The sequence below is a fragment of the Herpailurus yagouaroundi genome, unplaced genomic scaffold, assembly GCF_014898765.1.
Source record: "Herpailurus yagouaroundi ecotype Mexico unplaced genomic scaffold, PumYag 196, whole genome shotgun sequence".
NCBI lineage: Eukaryota > Metazoa > Chordata > Mammalia > Carnivora > Felidae > Herpailurus > Herpailurus yagouaroundi.
Genome location: NW_024412427.1, coordinates 15,500,567 through 15,518,021, shown reverse-complemented (window position 1 = coordinate 15,518,021; position 17,455 = coordinate 15,500,567). Strand labels below are relative to the sequence as shown.

Below are 17,455 nucleotides of genomic sequence, written 5' to 3'. Positions count from 1 at the left end.
GCAGGCACTCCCTGCGAGGAGACAGCTGAAGATTTAATTGTCCCAAGAAAAATTTTCCAGCGAAAGGTCCCCGGGTAACGGCAGCTCCGGGCCCGGCCGCCCCAGCGCCTCTGCTCCCCGCCCCCCCCCCCCCCCCACTGTGATATCAGCGGTAACGCGTTCATCTGCATGTGCACGGGGCCCACTCGCTGGCCTCCCTGGGGACCCGGGCCGACCGGAGCCCACAGCCTCTGTCGGGCCACAGCCTGCCTGCCATTAAGCCCTCACCCGGCCTCCTTCTGGAGACAGCTCCGTGGCCCAGATCCACGCGACCACGACCGGCTGCCGCACCAGCTGACCCGGCCCAGAGCGGGCCCGCGGGGGCAGATGGCCCGGGTGGCTGGGGACGGCACCTTCCGCCACGAGGGCCCGGCCTCTTGTCCTTGGAGCGGGGGGCCGGGAGGACACCAGCAGCCCCGGCAGCTTCCAAGTTGGGCCGGCCGCAGCAGGGTGGTGCAGTTTCGCGGCGGAGGGAGATCTCTGCAATCTCGCATCGGGTTTTCTAAGCGCGGCCCCAGAGGAGGCATCAAAGGCTCAGACAGCGGTCACTGGCTCCTTGCCTGTCGTGGGGGGGCGGCGGGGGGGGGCACGCCTCCATTTTGAGAAAAGGGACAGCTCTGAGCACGGGATCATGATGAAAGGCAGAGTGACTCAGTGGGCAAAGTCAGCCGGATTGGGGTTTGAAGCCCGCTTCCAAACCTGCCAGCTGGGGCATTTTCAGTTCTCCTAAGATGCCCCGCAGGCTCCAGCTTCTGGGCTTTTCCACACGCTCTCCTTTCCTCATCTTTCCTCTCCTCCCTCCCTCCCTTCCTTCCCACCCACACATCCATCCTTCCCTGCACCTATCCAGCCACCCATTCGTCCTCCCTCCCTCCTTCCCATCCATCCAACAAATATTTATGGGGTGCATCACACCGACTAGGCACAGGGGTTATACTGGTGAGCATAGCCAGCACCCTCTGTGCCCTGAGGCAGCTCCCAGGGCAGTGCAGGAGGGGGATGTTAATCAAGGAATCCCACGGTCACTAGCCAGAAACAGTGACCAGGGTTACAAAGAGAGGTCCTGGACGGGGTCGTTATGGTGTTGTTTTAACAAGGGGACGCTCCCAGGTTGGGCATTGGAAGACAAACAGGAAATAGGCCCAGCAGGGGTTCCAAGCTGCGGGCGTAGCATGTGCAAAGGTCCTGTGGTTCATTCCAGGAACCGCGAGGAGGCTGGTGTTGCCAGTGCAAGGAGCGATAGGGAGAGTGATGCAAGACAGGCCTGCAGAGTTTGGCAGGGGCCAGTCCTCACGGGGAAGGGCTGCTTCTGCGCAGCCCTGACTCCTTCGGACCCTTTTTATCCGGTGCATTCTTACTCGTCTTTTAGGCCTCAGCTCAGGGTTTCCTCTCGTGAAAGCCTTTATTGCCCTATGCACACTGAGTGAGGCCTGGGAACTTTCTCCCAGTAAGAAAAAGCATCCGGTAGTTGGAAGTAAGGCAAAGAAGGTGAAACTTCCTTTCCGTGCCATACTCGGGCATTGTTGAGAAAGGTCCCTGACCTTTGTGGAATCAGTTGACCCCACAAAGAGCGCAGCTGAGCTGGGCTTTGCTATTCTGTTTTTGGCATCCATCGTGTTTCGTAACTTCTCGAAAATTACACACGGACACCTCGTCCAGATGCTCTGGCCCCCGCACACCCCATGAGCTCATAAGGGTGTGGCCTAGCTTCCGTCGGCCTGGTTTCCCTGGAGGTTTGCAGGGCTAGGCTCACAGCCGGAGCCGGAGAAATAATGACTGGCTGCATGAGTGATCTTGTCTCTTCTCCTCTCCGAGCCTCCATTGTCTTATCCGTGAAATGGACCTCACGGCACCCATCTCCAGCGGAAGTAAACGTTCGGTGACGTGAAGAATTCAGGTGCCCGGGTGGGCTCCTGTCTGGCACATGGTGGGCTTCAGTCTCCCTTCTCCCAGGGGCTGGATCTCCAAGGCAGGAAGTGATATTCTGGTGTTGGGGGGCTCACGGTCTGGCTGGCGGGAGCGGGGGGGGGGGTGCAGACGGGACAGAGGGGGAGCAGGAGGTGTCCTTAAAGAGGTCAGAGGGGGCGTGAGGAAGAGGCCGGGCTGGGTGTTGGATTCCCCAGAGTTGGTAAGAGGGAGCCACCCCAGGCTAAGGAGGGAGGGAGGGACCTGGTAAGATTATTTCAGCCAGCAGGCGAGACCCACCGTTGTTGAGCTCCTCTGAGAACCTGGCCTTGGCGCGCGGGTGTGAATGTATGTGTGAGCGGTGTGTGGGGGGGAGGGAGGTGAGTGTGGATGTGTGTGTGTTGACTGCTGTCTGCCCCACGCCGTTGCCGAGGTCTTAGATCTATTCTCTATTTAACCTTCGCTAGAACCTGCAGGTGAAGGGTCCAGCCCATTTCCCAGGAGAACAAACCGAGGCTCGGAGGTGAAGCCACCGGCTCAAGGTCACAGGCGAGGACTCTGCAGCCGCCCGCGCCTGTGTAGCCCTGGGTGGCGGGAGGAGGGCGTAGGCGTGGGGCGAGGCGGGGAGGCAGCCTCCGTAGGCAGAGCGATGACAGATAAATGGCTTGTCCTGTAAAGGCTGCACTTTTTCTTTTCCTGTTCTGCTTGCTCCGTTGGTCACTGGGGTGCTATCTCTCCACGTTCCCAGAGCCCTCACCGGGGCCAGGCCCCGGGCTGGGCTCCAGGACTGTCAGGTCGGGGCAGGCAACCACAGTTGAGGGGGGGGGGGGGGGGGGGGGGGGGTGAATCCCCAGGGGGAAGGGGCACCGGTCTCTTGTGGGGTCTGACTTCTACACGGGGAAATGCAGACACGTTAAATGTGCACTTGACGGAGATTAATGTCCACAAGCCCCCACATAACACCACTCACGTGGAGATACAGGACCTCCCGTCACCCGGAGGGCTCCTCAGACCCCTTCCCATCGCTGCCTCCCTACAAGGATCGTCCCCCACCACCCCCCTCCGCCCCCCACCCCTGTTTCCAAGGTTTTGCCTGTTTTGGGACATCTGGGGCACATGTCTTTTCGGAAAGCATTTTCTGAATTTTTTTTTTTTTAATTTTTTTTTTTCAACTTTTTTTATTTATTTTTGGGACAGAGAGAGACAGAGCATGAACGGGGGAGGGGCAGAGAGAGAGAGGGAGACACAGAATCGGAAACAGGCTCCAGGCTCTGAGCCATCAGCCCAGAGCCTGACGCGGGGCTCGAACTCACAGACCGTGAGATCGTGACCTGGCTGACGTCGGACGCTTAACCGACTGCGCCACCCAGGCGCCCCTGAATTTTTTTTTTTTAATGTTATTCATTTGGAAAGAAAGAGAGAGAGAGAGAGTTCACGCATGGGCAAGCAGGGAGGGGCAGAGGGAGAGAGAGAGAGAATCCCAAGCAGACTAGTGCTGTCAGGGCAGAGCTCGACGTGGAGCTCGACCCTGTGAACTGTGAGATCATGACCTGAGCCGAAATCGAGAGTGGGAGGCCCAGCCGCCCAGGCGCCCCAGTGTTTTCAATTACAAAGTCTCGCATTCGGAAAACAAGCCCAGACCCCAGTAAACACAGTGCCATGGTTAAGGGAGGGCAGGAGAGACCCCACTGGCGGCAGGCTGAGCCCCAGGGAAGCCCAAGCAGGGCTGCTGACCAGGCAGGCGACAGGGGCCGCCCTGATACTCTGATGTTTTGGTGGCAGAGACCACGTGGTGTCTCCTGGCTCCCAGCAGAGCCCAGTGCCTGCCAACACGTCTGTGCCCCCTGCTGTGTCTCCAGCAACCCCCCCGCCCCCCGGCCCTGTCGCGCCCGCCCGGTGCCCACGCACACCCACAGTGACGCCACTTCCTGGACGGCGGGTGGCCCCTGGACAAGATGTGCCATCTCTCTGTGCTTTAATGTCTTTCTTAAACAGAGGATCATCATAGCCCCTACCTTGTAGGTTTGTTAAGAGGACGGAGTGAATCGATTTTAAATAAGTTAATACTTATACAGAGTTTAGGAGACCGACACGAAAAAAAGCGCTTATGTAAAAATTAAATAAACAAACCTCAGTCCAATTTTGGCTGGTGGGAATATGCTAGAACACGCAGGGTTTTTCACAGTGGGGCGTTAGAATCTCGTGGAGAAGGCAGAGATTTTGCTGATTATCACGTAAAGGGGGGGGGAAGGGGGCCGGAAATGCCCTCTGGGTCCTCGCGTGGTGGGGGTTGGGTTGGAGGGGGCTGGAGGAGGTCGATGGAGTCCTGTGGTTCTCCTTTGCACAACGCGGAACCAGAGGAGGTACCCGATAAATGCCAACTGCTTGACTGATTTCCTGGCGGGCAGGAAGAGGGTCACTTGGCTCCTATCAACTTTCATTCCGCCTGCCAGCCCGCAGCCCTGGAGATTTGGGCCTTGGAGAAGCAAGGCCCAGGTGCTGCATAAAATCCATCCTGCAAGTCTCTTTGCCTGGACACGCAGTCCGTCCCCCCCCCCCCCCCCCGCCGGCCCTTCCCAGAAAAAGGCAGACATTTCTCCACCCACTCGGCCTGGACGCATGCCTTGAACACCTCATCCCCGCTAGCGGCACACGTATTTTCCAGGTTGGGCCCTGAGGGAGGCTGAGAGCTGAGTTTTCTGCCACAGCCAAGGTCCTGGCCTGTGAGGCAGGTGACTTGTCTACACCCTACGGGAGGCTCTTTGCCTAAAGTGTCTTAGGTCCCTGAACCCGTGCCTCAGGCCAAGGGCTCGGGGATGATCCCACGTGGGCCTGTGGATCCAAGCGCCAAGTCCCAACTCGACTACAGGTTCATTCGCGCGGGATCTCCAGGTCCCCCGCACTTCCCTAGCCTCCACCTTCCTTCCCTGCAGAATGGGCACAACCCCCTGCTGACGGCTATAATTGAACGAAGCAGTGCGATGTGATTTGGAAGAGCCAGACTCTCCGGGTTCAAGGCCAGGCTCTGCCATGGGACGCTGGGGGAAATGAATTCACCGCTCAGTGACTCGGTTTGCGCATCTGTAAAATAGGGATGATGGGAGTTCCAACCTCCTATGGTGGTCGCGGGGCGGCGGGGGGGGGGGGGGGAATCAAATGAGGCCAACGACTGTGCAGCACTTGGCACGCGACTTCCCATAGTTCACGGCCAATGCCAGTACATGATTGTACCAGTTGAGGACGCAGGGGTTAGAGGCTGGGCACTGAGGTCAGAGGGCCGGAGTCTGCGTCCCAGTGACATCACTGGTTAGCTGTGTGACCCTGGATAAATTAAACCACTTCCTTACCTGTTACGTGAGGTCAGTAATAATACCTAGCTCCGGCTGTGAGGTCTGAAGGGGCCGATCAAGGCAGAGTGCTGACACACGGTAAGCACTGCTTGTCAATATCATATAGCCATCGTTATATAACTGTCGTTAATATTATTAATATTCTAATAGAGAGGCAAGGAAGCCAACACTTGGTGAACACCTACTACGGGGTAGTACTTGACGTGAATCCTCTGGCGAGGATATTCAAGGCCCAGCACTGGGTTTCTGCCTTCGGTCGAGGGGGGATGTAAGGTTCCCAGAGGGGGCGGGTGACCCACTTGTCCAAGACCCCAGAGGTGGGGAGGGGCAATCGGTCCCAGCTGTGCGATGTCCAGGGCAGGAAGGAAAGACCGACGCTTAAGCGAAGGCCTTTCACGTGGCAAGTGGGGGGGCTCGGTGCCCCCCGGCCCCCCTTTGATCCGCACGGGAACCCTGGCTGCGGGTAGTACTGTCCCCCTTGGGCCGGTGACAGGCCTGAGTCTCTGGGAGGTGAGCTGTTTCAACTCTGCAAAGTCGCAGAGCCGGGATGCGACCGCGGTGGTCTGTCAGAATTCTGTTTACGCAGGTGTTTGGGGCACAACCTTCCGCCGACTCCCTCTGAGCCAGGGGAAACAAAGTCTTTGTGTCTAGAAAACCCCAGAGAGAGGTCCAAACCCTGCAGTCCCCAAGCCCTAGGGGCCGCACGCGATCCTCTCGCAGGCTCCCGAGACGAGGACGGGTGGCGGTGACGGGGAGGGGCACACTCCCAAAGACAAAGACACTCCACACCCAAACTGGTCGTTGTTACCCAGAAATCTTTATTACAAAAATATTTTGCAAGCCAAAAAGTTTAAGTTGCAACTATATACAAAATGGGGCCTGTTTCCTTCCTAGCAGTCTTAAAATAAACTCCCGAAACCACGCTCCTTCCGTAGTGTTGTTTCGACCTCTTCCTTTTCCTGGGGTTCGATACACAAGGTATGGGAATCTCCAGGCTGCCAGGCCGGAGCTAAAGCTGCACAACTTCCTTGGCCTCATTCCCTTCCTCCCCTTCCAAAATTCAAAATAAAATAAAATAAAATGGCACCAAGGAAACACTCTCTTAAAATTCTGTGTGCCTACGTGGGTGCGCGTGCACGTACATGGGACACACTCAAGCACATGTGCCTTCTCTGGGCAGGAGAGAGGGAGGCTAAGGTTGACAAGCCAACCTTTTGGAACTTGGAAATGGCCCGAGCCAGGTGGCTGGGTCACTGTGCTCCCAGATGCCACAGAGAAACCCTGGCTCATCGGCCAAAACTGTCCACATGGCCCGTTGGCTCACCCGATTCCTGGATGCCGTCGTGTGAAATGCCAAATCTCTGTCCCCAAAGAACTGGGTCTGAGCTGAGCTCCCAGGGTTCCACGCGTAGGACCTGCTGATGGGCAGCATGGCTCAGCTTCTTGTTCTGATGGCCTGGAATCCCTGGGGCATCCGATGGATGGCCGGACCCAGGGGGCGACGAAGATTAATCTTTCCGCTCTAAGACTTGGTTGGTTACGCGTGAAGACCGAATCGACAGGGCTCGCAACGTCTGCTGGCCCTGGGCCCAGCCAGGCCCCCGACTGGAAGGGTGGGGATCAGAGGCAACAGGTCACAGCATCTGCCCAACCTCCTGAGACAGAGGCACAGAAGGAGGGTCAGTCCTGGCTTCACAGCTGCCCAGTCCTCCTGGCGGTTTGGGATTTATTCCAGTTTGATCCCCAAAGGGTTTGAGAGCAGAAGTAGAAAGATTCCTCCTGCAGGGACCAGCTCCGAGAGCTGGAATAGGGTCGTTGTTAAGGGGCGGGGGAAACAGACAGGCATAGCTTCCCTCCCCTGCGTGGCCTTCCAGCGCTGGTAAGATGCCAGGGAGCAGGGGGGGCATCTTTTCTCTCCGCTCTTTCTGGATGAGAAAACTGAGGCCTCGGGTCTCGACAAGCTTGCACTGTGAAGGACGCAGCCAGGAGGAGGAGCACTGAGCGGGTCTGGACTTAGCACGATGGGGGCACAGAAGACCGCAGTACCAGCCACGTGGCTCGGCTGAGAACGTGACCTATTTTGCCCTGGAGGGAAGGCTAAGCGTCTCCACGGGGCAGCCGCACTGCAACCTTCCTCCCCATCCTCGGGGTCTGGGACGTGGGGGAACCCAGTTTCCGCCGTAAGAGGGTCCCCCGGGGACGACCAACTGGTAAACCTTAGACCGCACAAGACCCGACCAGGTACTTCGACACATGACAAAGAGCCAAGAGAACGTTGCTGTCGTTTTAAGAAAAAAAACCAAAACAAAACGAAACACCACAGATCAAATTTTCTAACACCTCAGGTTCAAGATTGCACATTTCACATTTCTCGATAATTTACAGGCGTCCGCAGCGAGATGTTGCTGAGTTAGTGCTAGCTGGAGGAAGCAAGCTCGGGTCTAGAAAGGAGAGGAGGGGCCGTGTGGAGCGTCACGGTTGGGACGGCGGGTCCTCAAGGAGTCTCGGAGGGCCACCAGGAGGAGGGGGGTTTTGTTACTCAGTCCTTGGTGGTGGCGGTGGCGGCTGTGTGGGGGTTCCTCGGAGGCTCCTCCCCTCCCCCGGGGCTTGCGCCTCATCAATCCCGGGATGGGGAGGCTAGGACTCTCGGCAGCAGTCTCACCGAGTCTTGGGATGAGGGTCCCGGAGGGTTTTTTTTTCCAGCTTCTCCACGGACGGGGCGGTTCGATCGAAAGGGACAATCTTCCCCAAGCCCCAGGTGGGTGGTGGTAAAAGGAGGTGGGGTTGTCTCCCTCCTCACCCTGGAAGATCAGGCTGCAGAGCACGAAGGGGGGCAATCAGGGTCTCCAAGACCGTGACCGAGACCCGCATGTTGATGGAGACAGGCATGAGGGTTCTTGGACCCTGGTGGTTCTGGCCAGTTCCCAGGTGGGTCCCCCGGCCAGTCTGGCAACATCGGCCTCCGCGTGTGGTGATGTGGGGGGACTGTGGCTGCCCTGGAAATGTCGAAGAGCCACGTGGGTTGGGGAGACAAGAGCCAGCCTCATCCTGGAGTTCCAGGGCCTGCACCATCCCGGCCCTCTGGGAACTGGGCTGGCTGTCCCCATCACGGCTGTCCCACACGGGACAGGAAGGCTCGTGGGGACAGACCCTAGAGACGACCACGGTCCCATTCACTTCCTCTGGACCTGGACGCTGGCATACTCCGAGTAGGATGGCTCGGGCTTGGGGGCTGGCTGCTTGGGGGCCCGGTTGAGGTGGACCATGTCTAGGTCGGCGTAGGTGAGGGTGTCCTCGGGCGCGGGCGGCGGGCCGGTCTGAATGCTGGCGTACTCTGTGTGGTTGTTGGGCTCGGCGGCCCGCGGGGCGGCCTTCTTCCCCTTGGGCAGGTTCAAGTCTGCGTATGTGATGTCATTGTTGTCCTGGATCTAAATGTGATGGAGAGAAGTTCATTCTGGAGCCCCCAGCCACCCCTCCGCCCATCGGTACCGAGGCTGGACGCTTCGGTCTCCCCTTGGGCCCCACTGGCTCAGCCCTAATTCACGCCCCCCTCTTCTTCAGCCCAGGTTCCCCGCCTCCGGCCTTACCCTTCCGATCCTCACCTGGCCCAAAGGAGCCTCCTACCCGCCAGTGCCGCCTCACTGTCCCTCCGCCCGATGTTCCGCTCTGTCCTTTCAGGGTTCTCCCCTCTGCCTGCTGTCCGTGCCCCTTCTCCTCGTAACGAAACCCCGTCCACCTTGTGCCTTTTAGCACGTGCATCACTTCAACCTAAGACCACCCTCCCCTCAGCTGGCTCTAGGGTTCCTCTCTGTGCTTCCTCAAGCCGTGTCTCTCCATGACAGCACCCACCACCCAGGACCGACTCGGTCTGGGGGGTCTGAGTAGGTGCCGACCCCCAGTGGGTGGAGATGCTCATCCGTTTACTGGTTTAGTCAACACACCTTCACTAGGTTATTTGTTATAATGCAGAACCCAAGGCTGGCATTGAAGAAGCCCCATCGGCGTGGAATGAGCAAACGAACGAAAGAACGGATGGCAATTTCAGCCTCACTCAGGGTGCAGCTGGGGTCTGGGAGACTGGGAACAGGGGCATGCGAGAACGAGAGCCCAGGTAGCAGGTGAAGTACGGAGCCTGGGGTTTCAATCCTTCTCCTGCTCCGTCTAGCTGAGGGCCTTGGGGCAATCCGCTTAAACCTCTCTGGGCCTCGGTTTCCCCATCTGTAAGGCGGGGGGCTGGGATAGTGTCTGTTTCCAGGGTCCCTGTGAGGCTCAGACATGATCGCCCAGGTAAAGCGCACAGAACAGAGCCTGGCACACGTCGAGGGAACCCGTGTGTCTGATAAATGCTAGCAATCATCAACCGCCTGGCAAATCTGAACATCTCCCGTGTGCTAATCTTATCGCTCGCAACGGCTGCCTTCAAATCGCTCATCAGGAATTGCAAACTTTGCTTCTTCCGTGCCCAGCACCTCTGCTGTAGCAGGGGGCGGGGGGAACACCACCACGGCTCCTCGCTGGTGCTCAGTAAGCACCACGGAGCGCAGCTCCCGCAGGCTTACAGGCTCGGCGCCATCGCGGGGATCGTCTTACCGAGGCCCTATCTCAGCCCGTCGCTAGGCGCCCCCTCCCCCGCTTTACAAGTCAAGAAACTGAAGCCCAGAGAGGTTAAACAATTTGGTTCCAGTCACACAGCTGCAAAGGATCCAGAGTCTGTTGGACCCGACAGCTGTGGTCTCACCGCATGGCCCCCTCCGTCCCGAGCCTTGCACACTCACTCACTTCTCTCTGGGAAACCCACAGCAACAGCATTAAAGTTCCTCCCTGGCAGGGGCCGGCACCTAGCACTGGGGATTCGAGACACAAGGCTGTAAGAAGCTCCGTGAGGGCCGGGCTGTGGCTGCCTTGGTCACTGCCCAGGGCCTGGCACATAGTAGGTGCTCAGGAAGTCGTGGCCGGCTGCGAATTCTGTGCAGGTTTTAGTGACCACCTCTCACCATCATCTTTTCCCCTGAAAGTTCCAGAGAGAAGTCCAGAGGTAACAATGACTGGGGAGAAGGCTGCGCTTTGTAATTACCCCTCGGGCTTGTGCCCGGGGCCGCCGGGGGCGGGTGCTGTCCCGGGTGGGGAGAGCAGGCCACAGTTGGGGCTTTACAAAGACCGTGCCTCTCAGCAGCCCCACTCTGTGCAACAGATTGCATCTGAAACGATGACAACACCCCCGGGAAATGTCAAGGACAGCTGGTGCTCTCTCCTCGCGGGTTCAGGGCAGGGCCTGTCTCATCACAAGAGGCAGAGGGAACCCTCGGCCTCCAAGGTCTGACAGCGTCAGCCCGTGAGAAGCAGGGCGAGGTCTCTCGGAATCAGGCCAACCACGCTGCCCGTGAAATCGCCCCGGCAGTGCTGCGGAGAAAGTGCCAGAAAGGGAGCATGCCCTTGCAGGAGGCGATCGGTGAACAAACTGTGAGCGGTGCCCCCTGGAGTTGTGTGTTGGGTGCCCTGGGTCAAGGAGGTGGTGACCTTCTCCCGGCTGGGGCAGAGGACAAGGGGGGAAAGAAGACTGTGAGCATCCCCCCACTCTCTCCACCCCTGCCTCCACCCCAACCCTTCCCCCACTCTGGGGAAGGAGTCTTAATTTAGAACAGAATCTGCAACTCTGGTTGATGCAAGGAGATTGCACCAGTGAGAGTACCAGGAAGGGCATCTCACCAAGGACTGTACCTGGGTTATTTCTCTGGTATTCTTCTCGGGCTCATGCAACCTAAAAAGGAAAGAGACACACAGATAAAAATATCCTCACTATCTCCAGTGCTCATGCAAATTGGTAAGAATAACATTTCGGTTCCATTTCCTATATGGGCGGAGCAAGTCACAACAGAAACACACGGCTTTATCAAATGTTTGGACAAAGGGGTCAATCTCACTAAAGAGGAACTTTCAGCAAGGCGCTCCCCCCCCCCCTTTTTTTTAAACCCACTCTTCCCCAGCAAGGATCTTCAAAAGTTGAAATACCGGGTGCTGGGGAAGGTATGGTGAAACAGACACGTTCACGCATTGCTGACGGGAAGGTTAAACCCACACCCTTTTGGGAAGGCAGCTTGGCAAAATCGAGAGCTTGACTCATAAGTGCACATTTTTTTGGGAGAACTCAAAATATAGAAAAAGCTTGCTGCACAGAGGCATTTGTCACAGAGCGGGATAGGGAGGAAGGTTTCCATGTTACAGCTCTGCCAGTTGGAACTGGTTAAGGAAATCAGGATAGACTCATAGATAAAAACTTAAAAGGTTTATGAGGAAGGGCTTTTTTTTTTTTTTTTATTACAAATGATTACATTAAAATGATAAGCAAAAAGGCAACATTCTCTGGAATGATCCCAAGCCTACAAAATTGTGTGGATCACCCGGGAAGGAAACGTAGTAAAATGCTAACCGCAGTGGTCTTTGGGAGGGATTTTTTTTTTTTCTTCCATTTCGTTCCCGTATTTTCCACACGTTCTCTATTCTACACATCTAGGTCTCAGCATTAAAAAAAAAAAAAAAAGAGAGAGAGAAGAGAGAGAGGCGGAACGGTGTCCTGGTTAATCAAAGAAGCTGTTCATGCACTTGATTCTGTAATTGGAGGCCATCGCTTGGCTCACTGCAGGGTCATGGTCAAGGTGGTGAGCAACCCGGAGCCACTGGTTCTGTAGGAGTTGTGTAAATTCTCAGGCCGGCAACTCCAGGGATGTTAGCCTGGATAATGTCAGAAATGAGCAATGGGGCTTGGCAGCAGGGTTATTAATGGATTTGGCATGAGCTCTTGGCTCAGAAAGCAGTTCTGGGGCATGACAAGCCCCACGTGGCCACAGAAACAACCCTCTGGGAGCAGGGACGCTGGCTGCGGAGGAAGATCACGAAGGTCTATCCACACCCCTATTGCTTCCAACCCTTCCAGGAACCCCCGCTGCCTCTGGTTCAAGTAAGATTCATCACCCTGCGCGTCAGTCCCGCACGGTCTGGCCTCTGCGGACCTCCCCAGGCCCCTTCGCGCTCCTGACCTCAGTGACCCACATACCCACCCACCAAGTCTCTCCCGAGGGTTATTCGATGAGACGCATTTTGCGTCCACAACGGCCTAGAAAGCTGCCCTCCGCCGCTTTGTCTCTTGGTGAACTTCTATGCGCTCTTCAAGACTCAACTGTGGTGTCGCCTCCTTGGGAAAGCTTCTGTGACAGTGGTGGACTGTCTAGACTGCCCCTCCGTGACAGCCCCAAGCCCCCTTGCCTATTTTCCAATGCGTCTGTCTGCCACCTGCCTGCCGCGCTTCCTCAGCACGTGGGTACAAGTGCTCTAAAGTGACCTGGCATGAAGACAGACTGCCCCAGGGCCTTTGCACATGCAGCCCCCCTTGCCTCTTCATTCGCTTCACTGCTTCTCTTCCCTCAGATGTGGCTTCAAATAGTCCTTTCTCGGGAAAACCTCCACTGAACCCCAAACGCCAGTCTCAGAACCCTGGGTTCCTCTCTTTCAGAGCGGACCGGAAGTAACCATCCGTTTGGTTGTGTCCGGCTGTCCTGTGTCTGAGAATGGCACTGCTCTTACCCATCCCTGTGCGCAGGCTACAGAAGTGGGAATCAACCCTGAGTCTCCTCTGCCCTCCTTTACAGTCCATGTTAACCCTAACCCAGCGCTTGCTGCCTCTGCTTCCAAAATCCCAGCCGCTCAGCCTCCCCCACCGTCCTAGCCCTCAGGAGCCTCTCCGGCGTCCCTGCTTCTGTTTCCGCCCCTCGGCCTGCCATTCTCCACACTGGAAAAGGCATAAGTGAGGTCACGTCCATATTCCGCTCCAAACCCTCAACCCACTGTCCGCACACAGGGAGATCCATGTCTGTATCCAGGGTGGTGCGGCCGCACGATCGCTGCCCCCACCCCCCACCCCCCCCCCCCGGAATGTTCTAGCCTCCCATCTCTTCCCCTCGCCCACTCCAGGCCAGCTGCTCTGACCTCCTCCGTGTTCCACGAACATTTCCAACTGCTCCTGCCTCGGGGTCTTGGCACTGGCCGTTCCCTCTGCCTGGTCCACTCTTGCCCCAGATATTCCCGCAGCGGGAGCCTCCTCGTCCTTCAGCTACCTTCTGAATGTCACCTCCTTAGCCAAGCTTGCCCTGACCGCCCACGGCACCCCACCCCCTGCTCTGCTCCATGCCCAGCTGTACTTTATTTAGTCAGCGCCCGCATCACATCGTGCATTAACCTCCCCCCCACCTTGCTTGGTGACCCGCCCCCTGATGGACCGTGGGCTCCGCGCTGGAGCCCCGACACCCGGTGACGGGCTCATACACTGGCAGCGCCCCCAAAGTATTTGTTGAGTGAGTGAATGAATGAATGAATGAACGCGGAATCAAAAGGGCCACGAGACCGGGGCGAGTGTCTGTTTCGCTCTCCTTCACAGTCCCCCAGCTTTAAGGCCTGGCACGGAGCTGGGCTCAATTCAGATGAATAAATGAAAGAATCAGAGAAGCCCTAAATATTCCAAGAATAAACGCACTGAATGTCTGACAAGTGAACAAATGGCCGCCCGAACGAACCCCAGTGCCCAATTAAGGGAGCGGAGACATAGTTTGCTCTCGTCTGAGCTGGGGGAGATTACAGACAATGTTCTACCTGCACGCTCCCAACCCAGGGAGTGAGAGCTACCCAGGCCCTCACCAGCCCTGCAACCTGAAGGGCCCTTTGAGCTCAAAGCGGCGGCCTCCCCCCGCCCCTCCCTCGGCACCCTCCCCGAGGTGCTCGGTTGTTACCCACGCCAGCGTCCTCTGGAAAGCGTCTGATCCCAGCCAGCCGACTGAAGCCAGCGCTGCCATTACCTCTCACCAGCTATCGCTTTGGTTTAGAGAGATGAAAGGAACAGAGCAATCTGACGGCTCCCTTGGTAGGTTCACGTTGGAAAAATAGAAAACAGGCAGAAAACGGTTGGCTTCTCTGGGGAAGGACAGCATCAGAACACCAGCGTTCAGCGTCAGAGGTATCTGGGCCGGCCTCAGAGTTCTGGCACCTGCTAGCTGTGGGACCTCGGGAATGTCCCACGACTTCTCTGAGCCTCGGCTTCTTCCAGCGCGCACACACACACACACACACACACACACGGCCAAGAAGAAGCTTCTAGAACAAGGGTTCTCAAAGTCTGGGTTGGAGGCAACAACATCAGCACCACTTGGGAACTCGTTAGGAATGGAAATTCTGCGTCAGAAAGTCGGGGGCGGGGGCGCCCAGTAATCTGTGTTGGAACAAGCCGTCTAGAAAATTCTGCCACACACTTGAGGTGGAGAAGCTCTGTTCAATTAAAACGGGATGATTGCAAATCAGAGGGGTTTTGCTATAATTAAAATCACCAACGGGCTACTATAGGAAAAGGCATAGATCGGTTCCCGGAACGCAGTCAGTGCTTGATAAATGTTAGCGGCCGAGGCTGTTATTATTATTATTATTGACACCGCCCCTTTCTTTCGGGAACTTACTGTCTAACTGGGGAGATCAGACAAGTAAAAAATAACAGCGACAATAAGGAAAAAAGAAAAGAAAAAAGAGCGATCCGTACCTGAGGCCGCGAAGCGCTTGGAGGAGAGTTTTAGGGATCCGGGGGAGGAAGAGATGGGGATTGGGACCACGGTCTGGGGTGGCATTCGTTCAGTCCGCATTCATTTGTTCATTCAACACACCTTAACTGAGCACCTACTCCATTCCAGGCATGGTGTGAAGTTCAGCAGTCATGGGGTGGGTTATAACACGGGGCACGTGCATTGACAGTTTGAATATACCACCAAGGCGTCAGTGCAGGGGCCCCAGGAGAGCTCGCAGGACAGGCCTCTGTCCTGGGGGGGTGGTAATGCCCTCTCCGAACCGGGAGAAAGGGCGGGAGGTAAGCAGATGAAAGGGTGACCTCCCATGTGGCACATCTCCAGGGGGCGCTGTTCACAGAACCCGCTGTGACTGCTGCCTCCTGGCACGGTAGAGACCTTGGGTGGTGCCTGAGCACATCTCAGGGAGAGAGGCCAGCACGCAAGGGCTGGAAGGACAGTGAGGACACAGCGTGTGGGAGGCTGTGAAGGGAGTGCAGCCAGTCTGAGTCACCAAGCACGAGGGCTGGGGAGTGGCCAGGAATGAAACTGTCCAAGTTAGTAAAGGCCAGACCACGAGGGGCTTGAGGGCCTCAGTAGTGTGGCTGGACTATGTTGAGGGCCATAGGGAGCCACTGAAAGTTTTTAGGCAAAGGACAGAATTCGAGATTTGCCCTTGGAAAAGAGTGTACCCGGCATACACACACACACACAACGCCCCCATTGCCCCCAACCTTGGCGTTGTCCTTGACTCTACAGTCCATCAGCAAGCCCTCTTGACTCTACCTCCGAAACGTGTCCAGGATCTGAGCATTTCTCAGTCATCCCACTGCCACGGTCCAGGCCACCATCATGTGCTTGGACCACTGCAGTAGCCTCCTCCCAGGCCCCTCTGCCTCCTCTACCCTCAGCTCCTACAGCCTGTTCCCCACACGGCGGTCAGGTGGTACTTTTAAAACCAAAGTCAGATCAATCTCCCTCCTATGGCTCCTCATCCCACAGGGAGTAAAACCCTAGACCGTTGGCCTCCACCCCAGAACCTCAGTTCCTGCTCTGCATTCAGAAATCCACAAAGCTCTTGAAAGAAAGAAATAAAGAAAGAAGGAAGGAAGGAAAGAAAGAAAGAAAGAAAGAAAGAAAGAAAGGGAGGGAGGGAGGGAAGGAGGGAGGGAGAGAGAAAGGAAGAAAGAAAGAAAAGAAAGAAAAGAAAGAGAATTTTACAACCTATTTGTTAGCAAAACCTGACCTGAACCAACATGAAGCTATTTATGGCTTTTATTTATTGCCCATGCGGGGCATGCCCATGCAATTTATTTATTGTTTCCATGCAGGTACATTCAAGTGGTAGATTATGGGGATCTCTGGATCTCTCCACTGGGGGTGAATATCAGGGGCTTTCCTTTAGAAGCTGAAAAGTCTGAATAGTAATAAACCTGGCTGCACGGCCTTGGGCTGAAACCGCAGACCTGAATCTCTCTAGGCTCATCTCTTGCCCTCCCTCGCGTTCCTTCTGCCCCAGCCCACAGGCCTCCTCGGGTCCTCTGGCTTTGGCCACGCCCACTCTCTGGCCCAGCAGACAGCCCTCCTTCACAGCGTCCTGGCTCAGGTCCCTGCTCACATCCTCTTTTCGACAGAGGAAGCCTCCTCCCCGGCCTAAACTAGCTCCCCCCATTCATCTCCATCGTTACCACCTGACATAACATCACACATCGCTTCTTCTCTCACTGGAGTCTGAGGCCCACGAAGGCCTGGATTCTTGTTCACTGCTGTCTCTCCAGCACCCAGAACAGCTGGCACATAGTAGAGACTCAGCAAAAATCACTGCAAACATGAACCAGCAAACTAACGTATCATCTGTGATGTAATGTCACACGCTAGCCCCTGACCAGGCCCTGGGCTTCAAGAGGGCAGTACGAGGCTTCTACCCTACGTACCTTGGCATTCCCAGGGTCACCGTGCCAAGGAAGTCAACACACAGTGAACGAATGAAGGCAAGGGCAGAGTATCCAGCTTGGATCTGGGAGCTGTGTGTGTGCGGCAGCTTTCTGCCACCACCCAGATGAAATGTGATGAAGGTCTTGCTGTCTATGGACAGCAGGCAGGAAATCAGAGCCTCTGTGTGTGGAAATCGCCTCATTTGAGACAATCATGAAAAACAGACCTGGCAGAGCAGCTGACAAAGGAGAGAAATGGGAAGGTTGCCTGGCACAGGAGTGAGGGTCAGTGGGTGTGGACTCTGCTTTTCAGGTTTTGGGCGTTGTCAACCAACCAACCAACTAACCACCAACCAACCAACCAACCACCAACCAACCAACCAATCAACAACCAACCAACCACCAACCGACCAACCCCCAACCAACCAACCAATCAACAACCAACCAGCCAACCAACCACCAACCAACCAACTAATCAACAACCAACCAACCAATCAATAACCAACCAATCAACCACCCACCAACCAACCAACCACCAACCAACCAACCAACCACCAACCAACCAACCAATCAACAACCAACCAACCAACCACCAACCAACCAACCAACCACCAACCAACCAACCAATCAACAA

General features: G+C 56.3%; 1 protein-coding gene and 1 long non-coding RNA gene across 2 annotated transcripts in view; one reads left to right on the top strand and one right to left on the bottom strand.

Annotated features, from left to right (window-relative positions):
* Positions 1-854: 854 nt before the first annotated feature.
* Positions 855-2,621, top strand: LOC121012000 (uncharacterized). The gene is made up of 2 exons (XR_005781903.1): positions 855-1,966; positions 2,412-2,621. It is a non-coding gene; the product is annotated as an uncharacterized LOC121012000 (long non-coding RNA).
* A 3,468-nt stretch (positions 2,622-6,089) lies between these two features.
* LOC121012395 (tyrosine-protein phosphatase non-receptor type substrate 1) overlaps positions 6,090-17,455 on the bottom strand; it is a 41,304-nt gene continuing 29,938 nt past the window's right edge. The window contains exons 7-8 of the mRNA XM_040447484.1: positions 11,013-11,052; positions 6,090-8,722 (exon numbers count right to left, since the gene is read on the bottom strand). Of these exons, the coding sequence (XP_040303418.1) occupies positions 8,468-8,722; positions 11,013-11,052 (295 nt within the window). The 3' untranslated portion in view covers positions 6,090-8,467. The remainder of the gene's footprint in view (positions 8,723-11,012; positions 11,053-17,455) is intronic.